At 44.5% G+C, this 23,707-nt stretch overlaps 1 protein-coding gene across 9 annotated transcripts in view; it reads left to right on the forward strand.

Annotated features, from left to right (window-relative positions):
* The window catches only part of RTEL1 (regulator of telomere elongation helicase 1), a 196,493-nt gene that overhangs the window by 57,620 nt on the left and 115,166 nt on the right, over positions 1-23,707 (forward strand). For all 9 annotated transcript variants that reach the window (XM_053244686.1, XM_053244691.1, XM_053244693.1 and 6 more), the window contains exons 15-18: positions 7,129-7,203; positions 7,844-7,925; positions 18,730-18,862; positions 19,727-19,840. In XM_053244686.1, coding sequence (XP_053100661.1) covers positions 7,129-7,203; positions 7,844-7,925; positions 18,730-18,862; positions 19,727-19,840 — 404 coding nt within the window. The remainder of the gene's footprint in view (positions 1-7,128; positions 7,204-7,843; positions 7,926-18,729; positions 18,863-19,726; positions 19,841-23,707) is intronic.

Below are 23,707 nucleotides of genomic sequence, written 5' to 3' on the forward strand. Positions count from 1 at the left end.
AGGATTCCCTTTTGTAAAGCACTACGCCATAGACGTACGCTCTGCTGTGGAGGCTACCTTTGGGAGAAGTGTTTTAAAACAGGTGTTACGCTAGCAACTACTGCTCCCTCCTCCTTATGGAGCTTGCTAAACACCCATTTTTATGGGCATCGACTGATCTCAGACCAGATAAACAGGTTGCTCACCTGTAACTGATGATCTGGTAGAGATCAGTCGATATCCATAAGACCCTCCCTACCTCCCCTCTGCAGTAGTGCTGCGTCTATGTGCATTCCGCTCTGTGGCTCCCTTCGGAACTTTAAACTCTCAAGTTAGTCATGGATGAACTCACCTGTTTGATGATCATCCTCCACGGCGGTCGTCCAAGAACTGAGGGACTTCGCGCCTCAGCCACGCCTTATATAGCATGCTCCAGTGTGGGGGGCGTGGCTTGGGCGCTTCGACAAGCTCAGGCATAGCTGCCGTGCGGCTCCTGCGCAGGCGCAGAACCCATTCTTATGGGCATCAACAGATCTCTACCAGATCATCAGTTACAGGTGAGCAACCTGTTTTTACTGCTAGGGAAAAAACAGCCTCCTAATCAGTTAGGCTAATTGACTTGCTTTCTCACCTCCAACTGATCCTAGAACCAGATCACCAAAACTACTATATATCTATCCCCCCCCCCCTCTATATATGTATGTATGTATGTATAAATTCTCCATACCCGTCGCTAATCCCATGTGTGGCAGCTCTTGAGAGCGTTTGTGAGCAGCTGCCTGGGGGACAGCGAGAAAATGGTAACAGCGGCCAGCTGGTGGGGAGGGAAAGTACTTCCATTAGGCAGGGAGGAAAAGCTCCCGCAGCCCAGCCAGCGGGGAGGGAAAGCTTCTGTAGCCCGGCCGGCGGAGAAGGAAAGTGCCGGCCAGCGAGGGAAGCTGCCACCGGCAGGCAGGGAGGAAAAAGAAAGCCAAGTGCAGAATGGATTGGGGCTGAAGGGAGCAGGGGAAAGGATGGAGAATGGACTGAGGCTGAAGGGAGGGGAGGAAATGACAGGGAGAACTAGGGGTACAGATGATCTGCGCCAGATCAGCTAGTTTATATACTGTTTCTCAACAAAAGTTCTAACCTCCTTCAGACAAGGTGGTATTTTGCCCTTCTTCAGTGAGGTATTAATGATATCAGCTAGGCCAGCTCCCTTCTGGAGCTAATTTTGAAGTGGGTCAGAGAGAACGCTTAGGAGTGATCGTGTCTACTGCCTTGGTAGGTTCCCTGTTCCAGATATCCACCAGGGCATTGACAGAATCGCCAGCAGAACCCACTCCAAAATCTTCCAAGGCCCTTTGGAATTTTACTGGATCCAACAACTTTCTTGGGTGGACTATTCTAATAGGTCCACCCCCCTGCAGGGGTCAGATGTGACTGTGAGACCAACCTTAAACAGGAAGTGGTCCATCCATGACAATGGGGGAAACGACAGTAGATCCCACCCACGATCTCTAGAACATCTCCCTCATCTGAGCAAAAGACCAAACCCAGTGTGTGACCAGCAACACTCGTAGATCCTAGGACTAATTGGGATAGGTGAGATGTTATTCTTATGGACCACAGCCAAGTAACCCTCCTCCCCTGCCCTCTTCACCTAACCTGCTCAGCAACAGAGTACCCTGGAGGATGTTGTTGGGCCCATACAGGACCAGTAGCGCACCACCCCCGGCCGGCCAGGTCTCTGTTATACAAGCCAGGTTGGCTCCTTCATGCACGATCAAGTTGTGGATGATTTTGATCTTATTTTGAACTACCTGGCATTACAGAGGAGCATGGTTAGGTTCAGTGGGGAGTTGGAACTACTCCCTGAGGTCTGAGAGCTGACAGGGCAGCCAGAAGGGAAAACAGTAATTAGATGTAATTAATTGGACTCACTTTCCCTGTAATGGCCTTCCAGCCTTCCAGTGCTGCATCCTCTGTTCCCCACCACTACCAAGATTGCTGCCCCAGTCTCATCGAATGCGCCCCCTGCTCCATCCTTAACAAGAGGGCCCAGACACATTCCTGTGAGCAGCCTGGCACAAAACACTAGAACAAAAAACAAACCTAACGCTAAAACTGGAGAGGACTTTAAGCATAACTTCCCCTCAGACCTCAGTTCCCCACTGGAGGCCCAGCACTGCTAGGTGTCCTGCGTGCTGGCTCCCAGCCACTGGCTTGTCCTAGTCCTTTTAAGCCAAGACCCCAGACCCCACCACTCATGTGGACTCTGGAGCCTGGCTGATGAAACTGGCCCCCACACAGCAGCAGCTCATCAGGGCAATCCGGACTGTGGCTCAAGCTGGCAGCAGGAATTTCAGCAACCGGACTTCTCTGCTGGTCAAGGCCGAAGGGGAGAGGCAGAGCAGGGTCAGCAAATCGCCTGACTCAGGCTACGGAGATTCAGATAGAAAAGGAGTCCCAGACCTCTCAGCTAGCTCTGAGTCTTCCTCATTTTAACTCAGTAACTGACTAACTAATTTTGTCTCATTTGACCTGAAAATAGTGAATGCAGATATTCCCTCTATATCAGGGGTTCTCAACCTGTGGAACTCCAGATGTTGATGAACTACAACCCTCATCATCTTCAGCCCCAATAAATTCTAGCTGGGGATGATGGGAGTTGTAGTTCAGCAACAACTGGAGTACCACAGATTGGAAACTAGGGGTGTGCACAAATTCAGCTTGCCAGTTTCGGTACAAATCCAAACTGGACCAGGCATGTTCTGTTTTGTCATCTCGAATGAGGGGCCTAGCTTAGCTTGAATTTGAGCCAGTTTGGGGGTTCTGCAGTTGAGACTTTTAAAAAACTCACCCCCGGTTCGACAGCCTCAGGGGGGGGCTGCTGCGGCTTCAGAGGGGGTCTCTGGTTCCCCCTCCTCCCGCCAGCCTCTCCCAGGCCTCCGAAGGGCTATTTGGGCCCATTTTTAGGCCGTTTAGGCCGTTTGTGAGAGGCACATGCACCCTGGCCAGGTCATGACCCCGCCATGCAAATACCCAGGGTGCATGCGTGGCGGCCCCCCAAATGGCTGCCACCACCTCAGAAAGGGCCAAAATGGCCTGAAAATGGACCAAAACGGTCCTTCGGAGGCCTGGGAGATACCAGCGGGGGGGGGGGGAGGGGAATCCCCCTGAGGTTGCTGAACCCAGAAGTGAGGCGTTTTTTGTTTTTTGTTTTAAAAATCCCCTCAACTGTAGAACCCCTGGAACAGGCACCGAGCCGGCCCAGAGGTTTCGGGTCGACGTCAAACCTTCTCAAGGTTGAGCGGGTTCGCACATCCCTGTTTGGAACCCCTGCTCTATATCAGTGTTTCTCAACCTCCGGTCCATGCTGATCCATGAGGAATTAACACCCCCACAAAAAAATTTCAAGCTGGTGGGAGCTGCTGCTGGCGGGAGCTCTCTGGAGCTCATCTCTAGGCAGGCAGCCCTTGCTGCTGGAATAATGTTCATTTCACTTCCTTGAAATGAACATAATTCCTGCAGTGAGGGCTGTCTGCCTGTAAATGAGCTCTGGGGAGCTCGCCTGAGCAATGTGGACCCTGGGCCTCTTCCCCTTTGCACATGATGTCACACCCAAGGCGGAGGGGCTGGGATCCACGGAGCCCGGGTGCGTTCCCTGTAGCCTGGGCCCAGCCCGCTTTGCGCATGTTGTCAAGGGATTCACGGAGCCCGGGCAAACTCCTGAGAGCTAATTTCTTGGCAGGCAGTCCTTGCTGCTGGGATTAAGTTTATTTCGAGGAAGTGAAATTAGCGTTTTTCCAGCAGTGAGGGCTGCCTGCCTAGAAATGAGTGCCCTGCGTCAGCGGCCCTCACCAGCTCAAAATTGTTTTGGGGGTGCGTGGTGGTGGGGTGGTGGTGAGGGGGGTGACCCCTTTACTAACTGCTGGTCCGGGAAACTGCACACACAGGATGTACCAGTCCATGACCCCCAAAACATCGAGAAAAACTGCTCTATATAATATGCTTGTTGCTTTTTAAGTTATTTGATGTAGTTTTCTTCACCACCACCAGGAGGAGCTGTCTTGCCAATCTACAACATATAGCATGCTTTTCAAAAACAGCAAAATCTGGATAGTAAGGCTTCAGTGTTTAATCTGTTACATTGGTTGATTAAAAACATGGTCCCTGGTTAATTGGGCAGCAGATTTTAAAATGTTTTAATTATTTTTAATAAAAGTGCTTATAGCTACTGTGAAATGCAAGTGTCATCTTAAGAGGCAACCCTTTTTTGCATATGAATAGGGGGAGGGCTTATGATGTATGCTGCAGTGCATGCATGCTTCATCATCTATAAACAATGGAATTATGCTTTTTTCTATAGAATACTTAATTTTTTTTCTCATATGCAAATTTAAGCAGATTTAATTGATTAACTAAAATACATATAATTGATTCTGGTTTCTTTAATCAGATGATAGCCTTACTGGATAAGAACTGCAGTTACAAGATTGTGCTGTTCAGAGTTTGTATTGCTGTATTCCTGCAAATAGTTGGGCTGTGGCAGAATAGGAAGGCTATCCAAAGTGCTTTATAATCTTAACCAAGAATTGCAGCTAAAATGCTAGTGCCTACATTCTAATAACCATATGCTCCAGAGTTTGAAAATGAGAAAGAGACTTTGTGGATGAGGTTAGGGTAGGTGGAGTGAATGGCGGGGACATGAGATCCAAGAGATAGTTCTGCTCATACTCTGTGCTTAGTATTTCCTTGAGTATTATATAAGTGGTAAACCACTTCCTTTAGGAGTGGATGTAATCCTCATGACTTCTCATTCAGTCAGAATGGTTCCACTGTCTCTTGGCTGTTCATTTGAATCAACCTTGGTGTTGAAGGTGCTTCCTTCATGAGGATTTTCTACCAGACTGGACTTATTTTCTTTGTTGTGGTCTCTGTTGTTCACATGCTGAGTGTTTGTGCCAGCGTGGTAGCCAGTTTGGAAATCTTCCAAGTGTCTTTCTCTGCTGTGTTTCTCTGTTGCCAGATTTGGCTTTTTTTAAAGCCAAATTTGGGGTTACGGCCCATTTGACTCACGAGTATACCCCTGAGGTTCTGGCCACCCTGCTGTGTCTTGGCGGTAGCTCCTCCCCCTTTGCTAGTTCTGCTCCAGCTTCCTCTTAGTCCTTCGTCATCCATTGAAGGATCCACAGCTCTTTCAGGGGCCTTCTTTTTCAGCTTCTTAAAAAAAACCACAACTACACAAGCCTCTGCTTTATTCCTTACCACTGACCTGTTGGAGGCAGGATGGGGAGCCCACTTCTTATCTTGACAAATAAATGGCCAATGGTCGCCTCATGAGATGAGACATCATATCAATTACCTGGAACCTGTGGCAATCTTCAAGGCCCGAAGGGTGTTCTGCCCCACCTCCGTCATTGCCACATTCAAATTCAGACTGACAGGGGCCTATGTGAACTGACAAGGAGGAACAGGATCGAGATCACTGCTAGTTCTGACCCTGCAGCGATGGGACTGGGCCCTTGATCACCACGTAGATCTCTCAGCAATCCACATTCAGGGTCACAAGAATGTCCTGGCCGACACTCTCAGCAGGACGATCTCAGACTCACACGAATGGCAATTGCACATGTCCTTCTTACGGACCCTTTTCCACAGATGGAACACTCCAGTGGTGGATCTTTTCTCCTCACGAACCACCCACCCTGTTCAGAAAGGCTTTGAAAATATTTTAATTATAAATTGATGGACTTTTAAATTGGGTTTTTATTTTTGATTGGGTTTGTTTTAAATTTTTTTTATTCTATGTTGTTCGTTATTGTGTTAAATTTTATATTTTACTGTTGTGAGCCACCCTGAGCAGTGTTATACTTGATGGGTGGGATATAAATATTTTAAATAAATAAATGCCCATTCTTTCACAGGGACATGTTATAGACTAGAGCCGCTACACCCCCCTCCTGCCCACTTCCCCATACCTGCTTTACAACAGAGCACTCTGTTGGAGGAATTTGGGCTCACACAGGACCACTAGCCTCCCCCCCCCGCACCAGATCTCAGTTATACATGCCAGGTTGGCTCCCTCGTGGATGATTTTGATCTTATTCTGAACTGAACTGGCATTGCAGAGGAGCATGGTTAGGTACTCTGTGTAGTTTGGATTGCTCCCCGAGGCCTGTGAGCTGACAGAGCAGCCGGAAGGGGAAACAGTTATTAAAATATTGGTCTTTCTTCCCCTGTAATGGCTTGCTGAACTGCCAACATCAAATCCTCTGTTCCCCACCACTACTCGAATAGCTGCCCCAACCTCAGTAAATGTGTTCCCTGCTCCCCTCAACAAGGCACATTCTTATAACTAGCCTGGCACAACCCACTAAAAATGGAGAGCTCCAAGCATAACTTCCCCTAAGAGCTCAGTCCCACTCTTTTGCGGATGGCTTTGGCAGCTGCCTGCAGCCAGTCCACCCACTGGAGTCTGTCCCAGTGGCTATGCCTCTGGGTGCCTCTGTCCTTTTAAGCCCAAGTCCCCAGCACCCCACCTCCCATGTGAGCTCTGGAACTCAGCTGAGAAAACAACCCCATCTTATGTTTCTTTTCTTTTTTAGATTGTGAACCCTTTCAGAACAGGGAGCCATTAACCATCCATCCATCTATCTAAACAAACCACTTTGGGAACTTTTGTTGAAAAGTGGTTTTGGGTGGTATAAAAATATGATAAATAAATAAAATATAGATATTCATTGTATCTGTATTCATATTGGGGCATCTGTGAAGTCTTGTATAAACAAGTTCTAGACTAAAAATAATGACTAAGTGGATGCGACATGATTTCAATCCCTCACCTAAGTGAGCCTAAATATTTGATTTGCATGAATTGTAGAAGTATTTTGGCAAAATGAGAAGTAAAATACAAATGAATCCTCCATTTACATGTTGTTATTATTCTTTGCTTTGCGGAGTTTTGATCCTGCTTGTGGAGCTGAAAGCCACGAGAGAGTAATCAGCAAAAGTACTTGTTGTTTTGAAATGTTTTCTTTCTGTCTGTTTACCTTTCTTTGTCATGGGGAAGACATTCAGGTATGCAACAAATCTCATTTACTTTGCTAGGAAGCTTTGATGGGATTCACCCTAGCCCTTACACTTTTTCTCCCATCTGTTGCCTAGGTTGTTTTTAACTTTGGTCCATCAGAGGCTGCATCTAGTCTGACACCAGGGTGCTCAGTATCAAAATATTATAAGGTATGTGGTGCTGGGAAGTTAAGGTAAAGATTCTTATAACCTTATAGTGGAATTTGAGTAGGTTTAGCAAGAAGTGGTTGTTTAAATCTTCGGAATGTTCATTTTCCTGGAACTTAAGAGTTCCCTTAGCTGTTTTGAACACCTCGGGGAGCAGTGGTGGTGTAATAGAGTAAGAGTGGTGGACCAAGGACTGGGAAAATTTGGATTCAAATCCCCATTTGGCTGTGAAGCTCACTGGTCATCTTGTGCCCAGTCGACTATTTTTCAGCTTACTCTAACTTACGGATTGTTGTGAGGCTAAAATTGGTGAGGGACACACACCACATATGCTACCCTAAACTACTTGAAGGAAGGATGATATAAAGATATAACAAATACATTTTCAGTTGTGTGATATTGGACCAAAAACCCTTTGTGTATTAAAACATTTCCCAAAATGATCTTATCCCTTCCTCAGATTGCATAGACAGCCCCTCTTGCAGTGCTCTGATGGCTTGTGTTTGACCAAGAGGAGTAGTAGCTGATCTTGCTCTTTGCTTCATTATGTGGGAATGCAAGTCCTCTAGTGGTGTCCATGATACAAGCAGTGTAGATATCCGGTCCCTCTACTTCATATTTATCAGTGTCCTTGTTTGTCTAGGTCCACATTCACCCAGACATGGGTAATCAGAAAAAGAAGCAGAGGACGGACCTCTGGAGTTCATCAGTAACTAAAAAACAAGGTGATAATGTCCATGCAAGTCTTAGAATTCTTTTTTTCTTCCACTGGGATTGTTGGAGGTTGTTGGGAATGCCACGCCAGCAACCTCCTGAAAGAGCAGTTATCTCATCTCACTTGGCCAGAGCAGTTTCCAGCTAGTTTGCTTGAAACCATTGCTGGGGTTGTGATTTTGTTGTATACATGTACTTAAGAAATAAATATTTGGATCGGTTTTGGCAAGGACTAGGGAGGCAGAGGTAAACAAAAATGAAAGAAAAACAATGGCATGAAGATGAGGGTTGGTAATCCTAGGGGGGAGGAGGTTTCTCTGCAGACCAATGAAGCATCACTTTGCCCATTATCCTGCTGCTCGTTCCTGATCTCCCAGAATACCCTGCTTTTAAATAATCCCAACCCATCTCTGCGGCTAGAAAATTCTAACTAAGAGCTGCACGTGGGTTTTTAAGACAACAGCTTCTTCATAATGAACCCTGCCGCCCATTGAGATCATCAGGAAAGGTCCGTCTGCATTTGCCACTAGCTCGTCTGGTGGCTACTCAGGGACGGGCCTTCTGCGTTGCTGCCCCGAGGCTTTGGAATGCACTCCCTAGTGCAATAAGAGCCTCCCCACCTCTGACATCCTTTAAAAAGTCCTTAAAGACACATTTCTTCACCCAGGCTTTTAACTGATATTGTTTTGATTGTTTTGAATGTTGTTTTTAGAATATTGTTTTAAAAATTTAAAATTGTGTTTTACATTTCTTGCTTTTAAATTTTTGTTTTGTTTTGCTTTTGTTTTTAATTAATGTTTTACTTTTTAATCTTGTTGTAAACCGCCCAGAGACATAAGTTTTGGGCGGTGTAAAAATGTGATAAATAAATAAAATATGATAAATAATAATAAAGTGTGTGCAGAGGAGAGAGTCAGTTTTTGGCCATACCTCCCTCCCCCTGCAGTCACCTGTGGCTCCAGAAAGATCTTCCTGAGGTTTGCACATGTGACTGCAGAGGCAAGGGGCGGGGGAGGGTCGCTGAAAATTGACCCTAATTTTCACACCGAAACATTTCCCACTCACAACTCTTAGTTGGAACATAGGCCATTAATTGTAAATACAAGTAAAGACCTGTTGGAAACAAATGTTGCACTTGAACACACTGAATGCACATTGACCAGTTTTAAGGTAAATATTTCTAATCTATAAGAAGATGATTCACATCTTCATACTGCATCAAAATATGGTGACCACAGTCCAAAACCGCCTAGAGCTTTGGAGTCAGGTTGCATATAAAATAAATAAATAACTTGGCTAGCAGAGGTCAAAGACACTGTAAGCCTGTTCTTCCCTTCCTGATTCCAGAGAAGATTGATGAAGCTAAGACATTTTCTGTGTCTCTCCCTCCCTGCCCCACATTTGTCAGTTTGGAGTTTTCTTTCTTAAAATGGAGTGGTTTTGTTTGGGTTTATTAGGCTGTTGACTTTTCTTTTGCCACATTTGTTTTGAATGAGTTGTCCTTGCTTAAACCTAAACAACTATGTCCTTGCTTAAACCTAAACAACTATGAAGTCAATTGCAAACCAAATTTTGAAGGGGCCAGGTTTGCCAGTTCTATCAGGCAGCCATCTTAAGGATACTTGCAGTTAAAATATACTGTATATTACTGTATATCATGCACTTGGTATTGGTTTCTTGTTGAACATAATACGCATTGTTCTAAAGCACTAAAGTGGGGCTTGGAGTTGGTGGGTTTTTTGGCTATTGCTTTGTTTTTAATGTCGTCATTAGCATTAAAGGCTGTTTAGTGTATTTTTTCTGTAATTCTTTCCAGGAAAAGAATATTTTTAATGTGCTAGTGTGTATGTATTACTTGACCTTCAGTTCCAGGAACCTTTGCAGATAAACTCTACAGTACACATCTTCTCTGGAAAAGAGGAAATAATATATTTTGTTCTGTCCAGAAATTTCATAGTGGTCCAGAAATTGACCAAAGGATTAAAACTGAAGGATGGCCTAAGGACACTCATGTAGTGACTTTGAAGAATGGCATTGCCTTAAAATCTTAAGTCACACTATTCTTTTTGAAGTTCCTCTCTTTCATTTCCTTCTTCCCTTTGTATCAGAGATGTGATATTGTGTAAGGGGCTCAACTTTCCAGACTTAAAATTAGAGCTAGCATTTTGTTGCTTAACACTATTGCAGCACCATTGGCTATGCCACTAGGCTCTTAGGTATTCATTATTTATTTTTCTATCTAAACTGCTGTGGGAGAACCAAACGGTGTTGGGCTTGAGGCCACAAGGATTGGGTGGCTCCTCTCCCTTGGAGGAGACCAAGAGCAGCGCTGGAAGCTCTGGCGAGTCCCGATTCTGTGGCCCATTCTGCCCAACCCAACAGTGCCTGCAGGGAACTCACAAGCAAATCATGGCCAGATAGTGATTCCCCTTCACTTGCTGCCTTTGTTCAATACTTTAAAAAAAATCCCTTTTATTTTTCCCTTCTCCTCTTTCGTATGGAACCAACCAGGAGCAGCATTCTTAACATCCTGATACTGAGAGGAAGGAATGCTACAGCCATGATGCAGCCCAGTAAGCCCCAACATCATGCATGTTGGTGCACACCACCAGGAGTGGCCTACTGTGGATCACTGTGTCCACGTTGGAGCTGCAGCGGTGGGGGGTGGGGGTGGAAGGGCTCGAACCCTGTAGTGTGGTCTTTGGTCGCCTACCTGACCACCATAACATGCAGAAGAAAGAGCGACTGCCAAAAATCCCCCCTTTCAGAGGGCTGAAAGCCCTGAACCTGTGCTGGCCGAGGGCGTCCTCAACCCTTCGGCGGATGTGCAAGGCCAGCAAAAGCCTCGAGCACTCCCTACAAACCGTCCTCAAGCTTCCAACGGCCAACCAGTCAGAAGAACGCCAAGCAGCAAGGATGCTCTTACGACCCAGCTTCTTGCCAAGCTGCTGACGGAGGAAGACAAAGGGGAAAACACACTGGGTGGGTCCAAATCCCCACCTTGGGACCCTACTGAATAACCAGCGTTCCCTCCACCTCTTAATCCATGGAATCACAGGGATTCCAGATGCGCACCCCCCACCCACTCCTTGGGTTCCAGATGAGGGTGATAACAATGGAGCACCACCGCCCGCTAAACCAGCCACGCCAGGCCTGATGAGTCCTATCCCAGATACATCCCATGTACCCAATAATCCAGCCCCACCCACCTTCCTTGGTGAGGTCCCTGAGGCCTGGTGCTCTCGATTTTCTAACATGTTGAACCATTCCCTGGAACAACACAAGCCTAAGAAGCCCTAAAAAATAAAAAAAAAGCAAAAGCAAAAAAAAAAAAAAGCCACAGGCCCATGGAGTCTTCTTCCCCTTCCTCAGATTCACCCACTCCGTTGTCTTCATCAGAAGGTTCTCCTAAAAAGACAAAAAAGATTCATAAGCGGAAGTGCTTGCAAAAATATAAAAAGACAAATAAATCTTAGAAACGTTATCTAAGAAGCATAGGCCCCAAATACCAGCTGCTCCTCACTCCTTGGCTATTTCAGAATATGACTCCCCAGACCCCCACCCAGGGAGGCCTGTTGAACCGCTTGTTCCACAGGGACCCACTGACCCTAAAGATACCCCAGTGGACATTCCAATTGATTTAGAACATGAACTAGTTCTTGAAGAAGGAGGGGAATGGTCTGATGGCCAGCAAATTGAACCCTCTGCACACTCATGTAGACTATTTCCATCTGATGGCTTTTCTAACCTATTGGTCAAAGCATTGCATACCTTAGGCCTCTAACCAGCATGGTTGCAGGACACACCAGTACCCTGGTGTTACCCACTACACCATCTCAGGACCTTTATTTCCTTTTCCTGAGACTTTTGCAGAAGTTGTAAAACAAGAATGGCAAGCCCCATCAGAATAGGAAAAAACTACTGTGCTAGCTAACAAACACTATAGATTTTTTCTTCTCCGCTACAACTTTATTTCAAATGCCTCCAGTAGATTCCTTCATGGCAGCTCTCACGTCTGGCACAATATTACCTTGTGATGGAGAATCCTCACTGAAGGACCATCTCAGGACCTTTATTTCCTCAGGACCTATATCTCCACCTATCCTCTCTCCTGGTTCACCACCTCAGCAGGTGCCTCAGCACTCAGGCGGACTGGCTGAACTGACAAGAACTCCACCCAGTGGAATGGAGACTCACTCCTCAAGTCTTCAGTCTCCTCAACTGGGCCCTGGGCCACCCTCAGGTGGACCTATTCCCCATTCCAAGCAACACACAACTGCACTGCTTCTTCTCCCACTTTCCGTGTCATCAAGCAGAAGCTGTGGATGCGCTCTCAGCACCTTGGCCCAGGTAACTCCTATACGCTTTCCCTCAAATCCCTGTACTCGGCCGTCTACTCCGCCATGTACATCTTATCAGAGTGCAAGTCATCCTAGTGACACCCTACTGGCACCGCTGACCGTGGTTCACAGCAATTCTCCACTTCACTGCCAACAGTCTGTGGTTCCTACCACAGCCACGGATTTCCTCAGCCAGGGTCCAGCATTACTCCACGACCCAGTGTGGCCCAGGCTTGCCGCTTGGCAACTAAATAAAACATATTAAGATGACACAGCTATGCTCAGAGAGTTGACATCATCCTTGCATCCAGGAGAGCTTCGACCAACAGAATATACCAGATCATGTGGCATGTCTTTTTCTGCTGGTGCTGTCAGTGCAAACTCTTAGTGGATCACTGCGCCATGCCAGAACATATAAATATTCATAGCACTAGTTATGCAGTGGCTCTAGCCAACTTGCTTTCTCTGGAAAAAATGGAAGGGTCTGCACTCCCAAGCCACTTAATGGCACAGCAAAGAAATGGCTTGACTATCATGCCAGAGGTTGCCGGCTTGAATCCCCACTGGTATGTTTCGTAGACTATGGGAAACACCTATATCAGACAGCAGCGATATAGGAAGATGTTGAAAGGCATCATCTCATACTATGTGGGAGATGGCAATGGTAAATCCCTCCTGTATTCTAGTCCAGTCCAGCATCTGCCTACTCCGCTTAAGCTCACAGCTCACTCTATACATTCGGTAGCTACCTGGACTGCATTCTCCACAAACATACCTTTGGATGAGATCTGCAGAGCAGCGACATGGTCTTCCCCATCCTCGTTTATAAGACATTACAAAGTAGACCTCATTCGCTCCTCTCAAGCAGCCTTTTGGCAGACATGTGCTGCAACGTTTTTCCGCCCCAGTAGCTGGGGACGCCCACTCCCAGGGTCTCTTTAGCTGTGGGATGTCCCATGTGAGATGTCCTCACCCAGCAGCTCAGAAAGGAGCATTGGCCACTTATCATGAAGGCTTCTACCTGTTGCTGGAGTTGAGGACATCTCGATCCACCCTGGGTGTCCATGGCTATTGGTAAGTGTTTTCTATGTGTTTTCTCCTGTATTCATTTTCTCTTTACCTTCTAGAAGCTTGGCTTGACTAACCAAACTGGGAGGGATTATCCTACCACGCCTTTTAAAGGCTTTGCTTAATTGGTTTGTCCTACCTTAAGTGTGCTGTGAGGATAACCCGCGTGAGATGTCCTCAACTCCAGCAGCAAGAAGAAGCCTTCACAGTAAGTGACCAATGCTCCTTGCTCTAAACCTGGGATCCATGGGCCAGGCCCATCTCTAACCCCTCCCTTGATGTGTTTTAAGGTGCCTAGTCTGATCAAGGGAGGGAAGAAGGGAGGATACTGGGTTATCTCCTGCAGTTGGAAATAGCCTGGTGACTGGGAAGCAGCAAACACCCAACCCATCTCAGCAGCTCACGTAGAAGTCTGCCTGTGCCAACCTAAGAGCAACACATGTTAATGTAGTTGAGCTAACTAATCTCCCATTAGTGTGAATGCATGGAGGACCATGACAAAGATATATAGGTTGTTTACCTGTAACCAGTAATGTTTTGAGTGGTCCTCATGTGTTCACATGACCCTCTCACCTACTCAACTGCAGGGGACGCTTACTTTGTTCTCAATTACCTGCACAGGTGCCTAGTTATTGGGTAATCTTCTGTCCATGGTGGTTGTCTCAGAACAGAGGTGTCAGTGCTCCAACTACTCACATTGTCTATGTGAGGGCAACATCCGAACATCTTGCGGAACTAAGGAAGTTTCCCAAAGGGTTGGCAGCGTAATCCCAGTAGTGTGAATACATGAGGACCTCTTAAAGATCACTTGTTACACAATGGTATTGTGTAAAGAGAGCTGGTCTTGTGCTAGTAAGCATGAATTGTCCTCTTGCTAAGCAGGCTCTATCTTGGTTTTCATTTGGATGGGTGACTGCATGTGAGCACTGACTGCTGTAAGCTGTTGCTCTAAGGGGATGGACCTGTAGCTTAGTGGAAGAGCATCTGCTTTGCATGCAAAATGTCCCAGGTTCAATCCCTTGCATCTCCAGGTAGGTTAAGGAAAGACTCCTGTCTGAACATAAGGACATAAGGACAGCCCTGCTGGATCAGGCCCAAGGCCCATCTAGTCCAGCATCCTGTTTCACGCAGTGGCCCACCAGATGCCGCTGGAAGCCACAGGCAGGTGTTGAGGGCATGCCCTCTCTCCTGCTATTACTCCCCTGCAACTGGCATTCAGAGGCATCCTGCCTTTGAGGCTGGAGGTGGCCTATAGCCCTCCGACTAGTAGCCGTTAATAGACCTCTCCTCCATGAAGTTATGCAAACCCCTCTTCAAGCCATCCAGGTTGTTGGCTGTCACCACAACTTGTGGCAGAGAATTCCACAAGTTGATTATGTGTTATGTGAAAAAGTACTTCTGTTTGTTGGTCCTAGATTTCCTGGCAGTCAATTTCATGGGATGACCCCTGGTTCTAGTGTTATGTGAGAGGGAGAAGAATGATTCTCTATCCACTTTCTCCACACCGTGCATGATTTTATAGACCTCTATCATGTCTCCCCGCAGTCGTCTTTTTTCTAAACTAAAAAGCACCAAGTGTTGTAGCCTTGCTTCATAAGAAAGGTGCTCTAGGCCCCTGATCATCTTGGTTACCCTCTTCTGCACCTTTTCCAGTTCGACAGTGTCCTTTTTTGGATGTGGTGACCAGAATTGTACACAGTACTCCAAGTGTGTCCTTGGAGAGCCATTGGTGACTAAAGAGCCACTGAAGCCTTGGAGAACCACTGTAGCCAGTCATTTTATGGCGGGGGGCGGGATTGGGGAACCTCAAACTTATTGCAATTTTAAAAAAAATGAAATGTGCTTCTAGAAGCACAAGAGTATCATTGTCATGTGCTGACACAACAACAGTGTTGGCATTATCATGATTGCAGTTCAGTACAATTATGGCACAACGGGAAAAAGACTTGATTATCAAGCCAGAGGTTGCCAGTTCAAATTCCCGCTGGTGAGACACCTATATCGGGCAGCAGCGATATAGGAAGATGCCAAAAGGCATCATCTCATACTGTGAGGGAGATGGCAATGGTAAATCCCTCCTGTATTCTACCAGTGACAACCACAGGGCTCTGTGGTCACCAGGAGTCGAAACCGACTTGAAGGCACACTTTACATTTACAGTTATTGTGGGAGGAGAGTCTGGTTGCATATGAATGAGAGACCACATGTGAGCATTGTAAAATATTTCCCTTAGGGGATGGAGCTGCTCTGGCAAGAGCATCTAGGTTCCAAGTTCCTTCCCTGGCATCTCCAAGATAGGGCTGGGAAAGATTCCTGCCTGCAACCTTGGAGAAGCCGCAGCTGGTCTGTGTAGACAATACTGAGCAAGATGGACCTATGGTCTGACTCAGTATATGGCAGCTTCCTATTTTTCTGTTGTATAATCCTCTTCATGTTTAGCTACCAATACACTTGTATCTACAGTGGGATTAGATGGCATTACTATTTCATCTTTGTTGAAACCACCGGAAACAATTATGGTCTCGTTCTTGGGTGACTGAAGTATGACTTGTTCAGAAAGGATGCAAGCAAAATCAGCCTTATTGTCTGGTGCTCCCAAGAAATTTGGCCAGTTTGGAAGTGGATCAGTTCACTTCCAAACAACTCAGGAGAATCAGGGGGAAATGATTCTATACCAGTGTCTCATCAGTAATGTCACAGAAGTTGTTCTTGTTATGAAAGTCATGCCTGACTGTTTATTTTTAAAATAAACATACTGCCCCAAAATTCCATCTCTTGGGCGGTTTACAACAACACTAAAGAGAAAATGATGCCTGACTAAAGGAGAGTCTTCTGGTTGTGGGTGAATGTGGTTCAAGGTGGTCCAGGGCTCACTTTGGGATGAGCAGCACCAGTTCTTTATTCATTTTAACATATACTGGATATTTCTGTATATTCCTAGTGTGGGTATTTGAGAAACCATCTTCACTTAATGGTATAATCAAAAACTTTTTAAAAAATTCTTTAATTTGAGGTAAGTTTTAAGTGAATTGGATGAACAGAGGATCAAATGTGTGCATTTTCCTAAGCTCATGTTACTCTAAATAAAAACCACCAATGGTGGCACAAAACACATCCCCCCCCCCCAATACTCAGATTTTGGTAGACTTTGACTATGTCTCTTGGGATACCTTCCTGAGTTTTAAATATAAATATATATAAATAAATATATAAAAAATTGCAGTTAGTTTGTTTAACCTTAAATGATTGGCCTACCACCAGTAGTGTAGCTCAGGGGTTCCCAACTTGTGGTCTTCCGAGGTGTTGCTGAGCTACAATGACGCCCGGAGTCATTTTTGGAAGGGCGGTATATAAATCAAATAAATAACAATGAATTGTGGCTGGGGATGATGGTGGTTGTAGTTCAGCAAGATCTGGAGGACCACAAGTTGGGAACCCCTGGTGTACACAATACTGAGGTGGATGGACCAATGGTCTGACACTGTATAAGGCAGCTTCCTATGTTACAAGTGAGTAGCTTGTTTAGGATCTGGTGATTTTATTTAGTATCAAAGTTAATTGAAGCAGATACTTTTGAAATCATTTGGAGGTGAACCATCTCAAATTCAAATGGTTAATCAAGGATGTTTGGAGGATACTTTTTATTTTGGGTGATTAGAAAGAAACCATTGTCATCAAAGAAACTTTTAAATTCTAACAACACTCAGAATCAGAAACTGATTTCTCAAGGAATAAGAAACAATTTTGTTTTTGCTTCACTTTCAACTCTCTTTCCCTCCTTTCTCAACTTTTCCTCCTTTGCCCAGATCTACTTCACCTCAAACAGACCTCTATTCATGACTTTTTGTTTTTCCACTTTTAGAGGAAAAGGGGTGTGAGAGAGAGTGTGTGTTTGTTTCCCCATGTCCCTACAAATTTGCAGAGAGAGGGGGCTGATCAGATCTATTATCACTCATCACCATAAACTGCTGTTAAAAAGAATGTTCACAGTATATAATTAGAAATTATAATCCCTATTTGTGATATATGAAATAAGTCATGACATAATCCCCACTGCATATTAAGGTCATCAAGAGACGTCTGTCTCCAGATGCCACCAGCCCGTCTGGCGGTGACTCGGGAGCGGGCCTTCTCTGTAGTCACTCCTGGACTTTGGAATGAGCTCCCTATAGATATCTGTGGCATAACATCTTTGTCAACCTTTAATAGAGCCCTTAAGATACATTTTTTTTAGCCTGGCGTTTCGTAATCCTTGAAAGCTTAAAATGGTTTTACTCATGGTTATTTTAATAGTTTGTTTTGTTGTATTTATGGTTTATGAACTGCCTAGAGCCTTTAGAGTCAAGTGGTATATAAATAAAATAATAAATAATAATATTTTTCAGTTTTAACACATATCGTAAATTAAAATGGTATAGTATCATTTCTTACAAACAGCTTTTAAAGAAAAATTAAAAATATCTGATTTAAAATGTAAAAATCCAGTTAATTCCCCCCCCCCCCCGCAAATTACTGATTTTTATCCACTCTACAAGTGAGTGCTGACACTTAGCTCTTCTGTGGAACTGATGAATGTACTGGACTCCTTGGTATGGAATTCCGCCATGGGAGGAGGGAGCCTCAGCAAGCTTTCAAATGGTAGGAGCTTGGTTCTGCAGTCTAGCAGTGGATAAAATGTTTACATGCTTAAAATTTAACCTTAAAATTTAAGGTTAAACAAACTAATTGCAATTTTTTTATATATTTATATATATATATATATATATATATATATATATATATATATATATATATATATTTATATTTAAAACTCAGGAAGGTATCCCAAGAGACATAGTCAAAGTCTACCAAAATCTGAGTATTTTTTTTGGGGGGGGTGAGTTTTGTGCCACCATTGGTGGTTTTTATTTAGAGTAACATGAGCTTAGGAAAATGCACACATTTGATCCTCTGTTTATCCAATTCATCCAATGCTGTTTTTTAAAGACACATTTTAATAATAGTTCCTGAAGCAAAGTGCTTTTCCCACTCTTATAAAGTGCTCTACCACTCTTTCTTCTCCCATGAAACTCTTAAACACTGCAGACAGTGTTGATGGTGACTTGCTCAAGGCCACCCAGTAGATGACCTCACTGGTGACTAAGTGAGGATTTGCATCTGGATCTCCGGTATGCCAACAGAACACTTGGTCAGCTTGTACTAGTTCAGGGGTTCTCAAACTCTTAAAAGCTCAGATGTTGTTGGACTACGACTCCCATCACCCGCAGCCTTGGACCATTGTCGCTGGGGCTGCTGGGAGTTTATAGGGACCCACATTTGAGAATCTCTGCAGTAGCCTATGGCACAGTGCCTTTTACTTTAACTACCAAAGAGTGCTTAATATTTTTGCCCTGTGTTTTTTATACAGGGAAAATCCTGAGTTATTGGTGTTTCAGTCCTGGATACAGCATGCATGAATTGGTCCGTCAGGGAGTTCGGACAATTATTCTCACAAGTGGAACCCTCTCCCCAATTTCCTCTTTTACTATGGAAATGCAGATGTGAGTCTTTCTCCTTTTATGTCCATGAAACAGGTGGCTGAGCTGCAAGACAATGCAAGTCAATACTGTATTGGGTTTGAATGAAACGAGTAAAAGTCTGGGTTACACTGAAAGAGGAACTTTCAGGGTTTCCTGCTATGTGATGCCTTTGTTATCTTAGATGTGGCATTCTCGCGACAAAGTTCTGAATGTCATTGCTTGTCCACTCTCTTTTCCATGTTTTGTATTGTACAAACTCAGCCTTGAGAACAGGTCTCAGCCCTGTTTGGCATTTTGAAGGGGTTTAGTTTCATTACATGTGGAAGTATCATTGGGGAAAATTCTCCTTCCCATTTGGAACTGATCGCTGTTTAAATACATCTCCTGGACTTAGAGGGCCTTACTTATTTCATATAATTTAAAAGTGATGGGGAAATGTTTGCTCAGATTTGTGAACACGGAGCAAATTGCCTACATACATAAGTTTTATTTCTCACAAATGTTTTCTCTTGGAGTCTGCCAAGATAGAAGTAGTAATGAACATATTTAACCACCCCATACTCAAGCTAACAGATGTAGCTTTGAAGTGGGAAACCAGAGAAGAGTACAAAGTTGTTGATGACAAGGTTCTGAAGAAATGTCCAGAGAAAGAACTATTGGCACAATCAAGATTTTTCCTGACTTCTGATAGGAATAAGAGTTAATATGCAACTTGTTAAATTAGTGCACGTTGCTAGGATTTAAGTGACAACTATCTATGAGTGGCTTTGGCTACAGTCACAATGAAATTGGCACTGGGTAACCAGAATTACTGCTTAAGGATAAACTGTATAGCCAATATAATTTTGTGATGTCTCTGGTCTCCCCCCCCCCCCGTTATTTTAGACCATTCCCAGTTTGTTTGGAAAATCCACATGTTATCGATAAACACCAGATCTGGGTGGGAATAATACCCAAGGGACCTGACGGAGGTCTGTTGAGCTCCACCTATGAAAAAAGGTAATTATTTCATTTATTTATATTTATATGCTAATTTGTATTAGCATATTATAAATTGGTCAAGAACACAAGCATATTTGTCTAATGTCTGACCTTGTTGTGTCAGACGACGTCTTCTGCCTGTTTGTCTCGCCTAGTTTAATTTGATGACCCTGATTTTTTTTACCTTTTATAGCTTATTCTATATTCTAAATAAGAATATTATTCTATTTTATGCTACATTCTTCTTCTATTATTCTAAATAAGTCTCATGGATAGCATGGAGCAGCAGATCCAAGGAAATAGGGACTGTTGTGTTTTAGTGGTGTGTGTGTGTGTGTTTTATTAGTCCGTTTTAGCTAGAAGATTGCATAAAAAAAAACTGGGGCAAAGAGTGAGAAGTCGGGATGATGAAGTCTATGAGTAAAGTATGAGAAATGTAATTATTTTAGTGGGTGATTGTGGTTGCTACAAAGCATTCTGAGTAAGAAAGAAATGTTTTTTTAGAAGTGACCCCTTCCTTGGATGATGGACCCATATTCTGTAGCACAGAGTATACTCCTCAGGGGATTGGGCTTTCTCATTAGGAGCATAGGAAGATGGGTTTGTGAAGGGCACGTGGACTATATGGAGGTTTGCCTGCCTGGTGTGAAGGTTGCAGAGATTACATAGAGAGTGCTGGGGCAGAACCCGTGGTCATTGTGCACATCTGTACCAGTGAAGCTGGAAAATGTAGCAATGTGGTCCTGGAAGCCAAATTCAGGTTTCTAGGTAGCATATTGAAATCCAGGACCTCCAAAGTAGCATTCTCAAAAATGCTACCTGTTCCATGCTTATAGCCTGCTAGATAGGTGGAGATGAGGGGTCTCAGTGCAAGGATGAGACAGTGGTGCCAGGTTTAGATTTGTTAGGCATCAGGGAACATTTCTGGACAAGCCAAGCCTGTACAAAAAGGATGGGTTGCATTTGAACCAAACTGAACCAAATGAATCTCATGTTTAACTGACCAGTGGGGGAAACTAGAAAAGAGCTGAGCAGTATCTGGTTTAGAAGATCTAATCCCTAAAGACTAAGGATGCAGATGTTACAGCTCATGCAGAAGGCATGAGAGTACAATTAAGAAACAAGCAGACAGCAGGATATGACAGCTAGTCCCAGACTAAAGGGTAGATGACACGCACCCAAACACAATATATAGGCATTTATATGTCAATGCCAGAAGCCTCCGAGTGAAGATGGGTCTGGAGTGCTTGGTTGTGAATGAAAACTTACAGTGGGCGAAACAGAAACCTGCTGGAACAGTGAGAACCAGTTCAGTGTGATTATTCCTGCATGCAAACTCTATGGAAAAGATGGGGAATGGTGCACTGGGGGTGGTATAGCAAAGTGAGAATCCAGCAAACTAGAAAACTTAAGAGGACCAGACATACAGTAAGAACATATGAACATAAAAATAGCCCTGCTGGATCAGGCCCAAGGCCTATCAAGTCCAGCATCCTGTTTCCCAGTGGCCCCCCAAATTCCTCTGGGAAGACCACAGGCAATAGATGAAGGCATTCCTTTTCTCCTTCTGTTGCTGCCCTGCAACTGATATCGAGAGGCATCTTGCCTCTGAGGCTGGAGATGGCCTATAACCATCAGACTAATAGCAATTGATAGACCTGTCCTCCATGAATTTGTTGAAGTCCCTTTTACAGCCATCTAGGCTGGTGGCCATCACCACTTCCCATGGCAGAGAATTCTATAGATTGATTATGTGCTGTGTGCAGAAGTGCTTCCTTTTGTCAGTCTTAAATTTCCCAGCAGTTTCATAAGATGACCCCTGGTTCTAGTATTTTAAGAGAGAGAAATTTCTTTCTCTCTAATCCCTCTACACCATGTATAACAGTATCTACCTCTGTTATGTTTTCCCTTCAGTTGTCGACTTTCTAAAAAGTGCCCGGTATTGTAGCCTTGCCTTATAAGGCAAGGTTCCCTGATCATGTTGGTGGCCCTCTTCTGCACCTTTTCCAGTTCTATAATGTCTCTTTTGAGATATAGTGACCAGAACTGTACACAGTACTCCAAACGTGGCTGCATCATAGATTTGCACCATAGATTTGGGGCCAAGCACTTCTGCCTCAGTGACCTTGAGTTGGAGAAATAAATTAGGGAGGCATCTAAGGGAGAAAGTGTTGAAATAATATGTGACTTGATTTATCTTTGCACAGACTGGGTAAATTCACAATCAGGTCATACCAAAGAGATCAATTTTTTTAACAACTGTGCCTTAAAACAGCTGGTCATGGAATGAATCAGAGGGAAGGTGACCCTAGACTCAATCCTGAGTGGTGGTCAGGACATGGTGTAACATGTCATTGTTGTGAAATCAGTATGGAACAGTGATCATAGTGTTATCAAATTCAACATATATCCGACTGGAGAATTTTCAAGCAAGTCCAACATGAACACTTTTTACTTCGATCGATAGATTGATTAAGTGCTGTCAAATTGGTGTCGACTCTTAGAGAACATATAGATAGATTCTGTCCAGGATGATCTGTCTTCAACTTGGCCTTTAAGGTCTCGCAGTGCTGCATTCATTACTGTCATAATTGAGTCCATCCACCTTGCTGCTGGTCGTCCTCTTCTCTTTCCTTCAACTTTTCCCAGCATTATGGACTTCTCAAGGGAGCTGGGTCTTCACATAATGTGTCCAAAGTATGATAGTTTGAGCCTGGTCATTTAGGCCTCGAGTGAAAATTCTGGATTGATTTGTTCTATGATCCCTTTGTTTGTTTTCCTGGCTGTCCATGGTATCCTCAAAAGTCTTCTCCAGCACCAAAGTTCAAAAGTGTCAATGCTTTTTCTATCTTGCTCCTTCAAAGTCCAGCTTTCATATCCATAGAGTGTCACAAGAAAAACCATTGTCTGAACAATTCTAATCTTTGTAGGTACAGACACGTCACAACATCTAAATATCCTTTCCAAGGCCTTCATTGAAACCCTACCAAGTGCTAGTCTGCGGTGTATTTCTTGACTGCTGGATCCTTTACTGTTGATGGTCAATCCTAAAAGGCAGAAGCTATCCATCACTTCAGTGTCTTCATTATCAATTCTGAGGCTGGTTGCTGTACCCGTTGTCATTAGTTTAGTTTTTTTACATTTAGTCGTCGTGCCATTTTTTCACTGTGCTCCTTGACTTTCATTACTAGAGCTTTCAGATCATCCACATTCTCAGCTATCAGAGTGATGTCATCAGTGTAGTGCAGGTTATTGATGTTTCTTCCTCCAACTTTAAAACCATGCTCTTCTTCCAATCCAGCTTCTCTCAGTATATGTTCAGCATATAAGTTGAATAAATAAGGAGAAAGTAGACAGCTTTGTCTTACTCCTTTGCCGATCTGGAACCAGTCTGATCTGGATTGCGATCCGTTGCATTCATAAAGAATGGGTTCTGCACCTGTGCCGGGACCTCGCAGACCGATTGACTAGCTCCTCGTGCCGCCCCCAGCTGCCCTGCACGTGATTGTGCTTCCGTTAAACAAGGCAGTTGGGGCGTTTTTCTCTCAGTTTCTTTTAGATCGCCATGATGTCTAAACCTCGGATCAGTTTGCTCCTCAAAATATATACTTAAAATAAAACTCTTCGGTAAAGACTAGGGGTGAGTCCGAACCGGTCCGGCGGCCATTCTAAAGAATGGCCGAACTTCCGGACCGGTTCGGCCCTTGCTGGTTCGGGTCCGGGTGGGGGGCATTGCTTTAAGGGCGGGAGGGCTTGCTTACCCCTCCTGCCTCTTTGCCCCCTCCAGCGCCCGTATTTAACAGACTAAGGGGGTGCTGGAAACCAGCCGCCCCCGCCCCCGCCCCCCCCCGCCGCAAGCAGATTTACCCCCAAAACTACCAATAC

The sequence above is a fragment of the Hemicordylus capensis genome, chromosome 4 (genome assembly GCF_027244095.1).
Source record: "Hemicordylus capensis ecotype Gifberg chromosome 4, rHemCap1.1.pri, whole genome shotgun sequence".
Taxonomy (NCBI): domain Eukaryota; kingdom Metazoa; phylum Chordata; class Lepidosauria; order Squamata; family Cordylidae; genus Hemicordylus; species Hemicordylus capensis.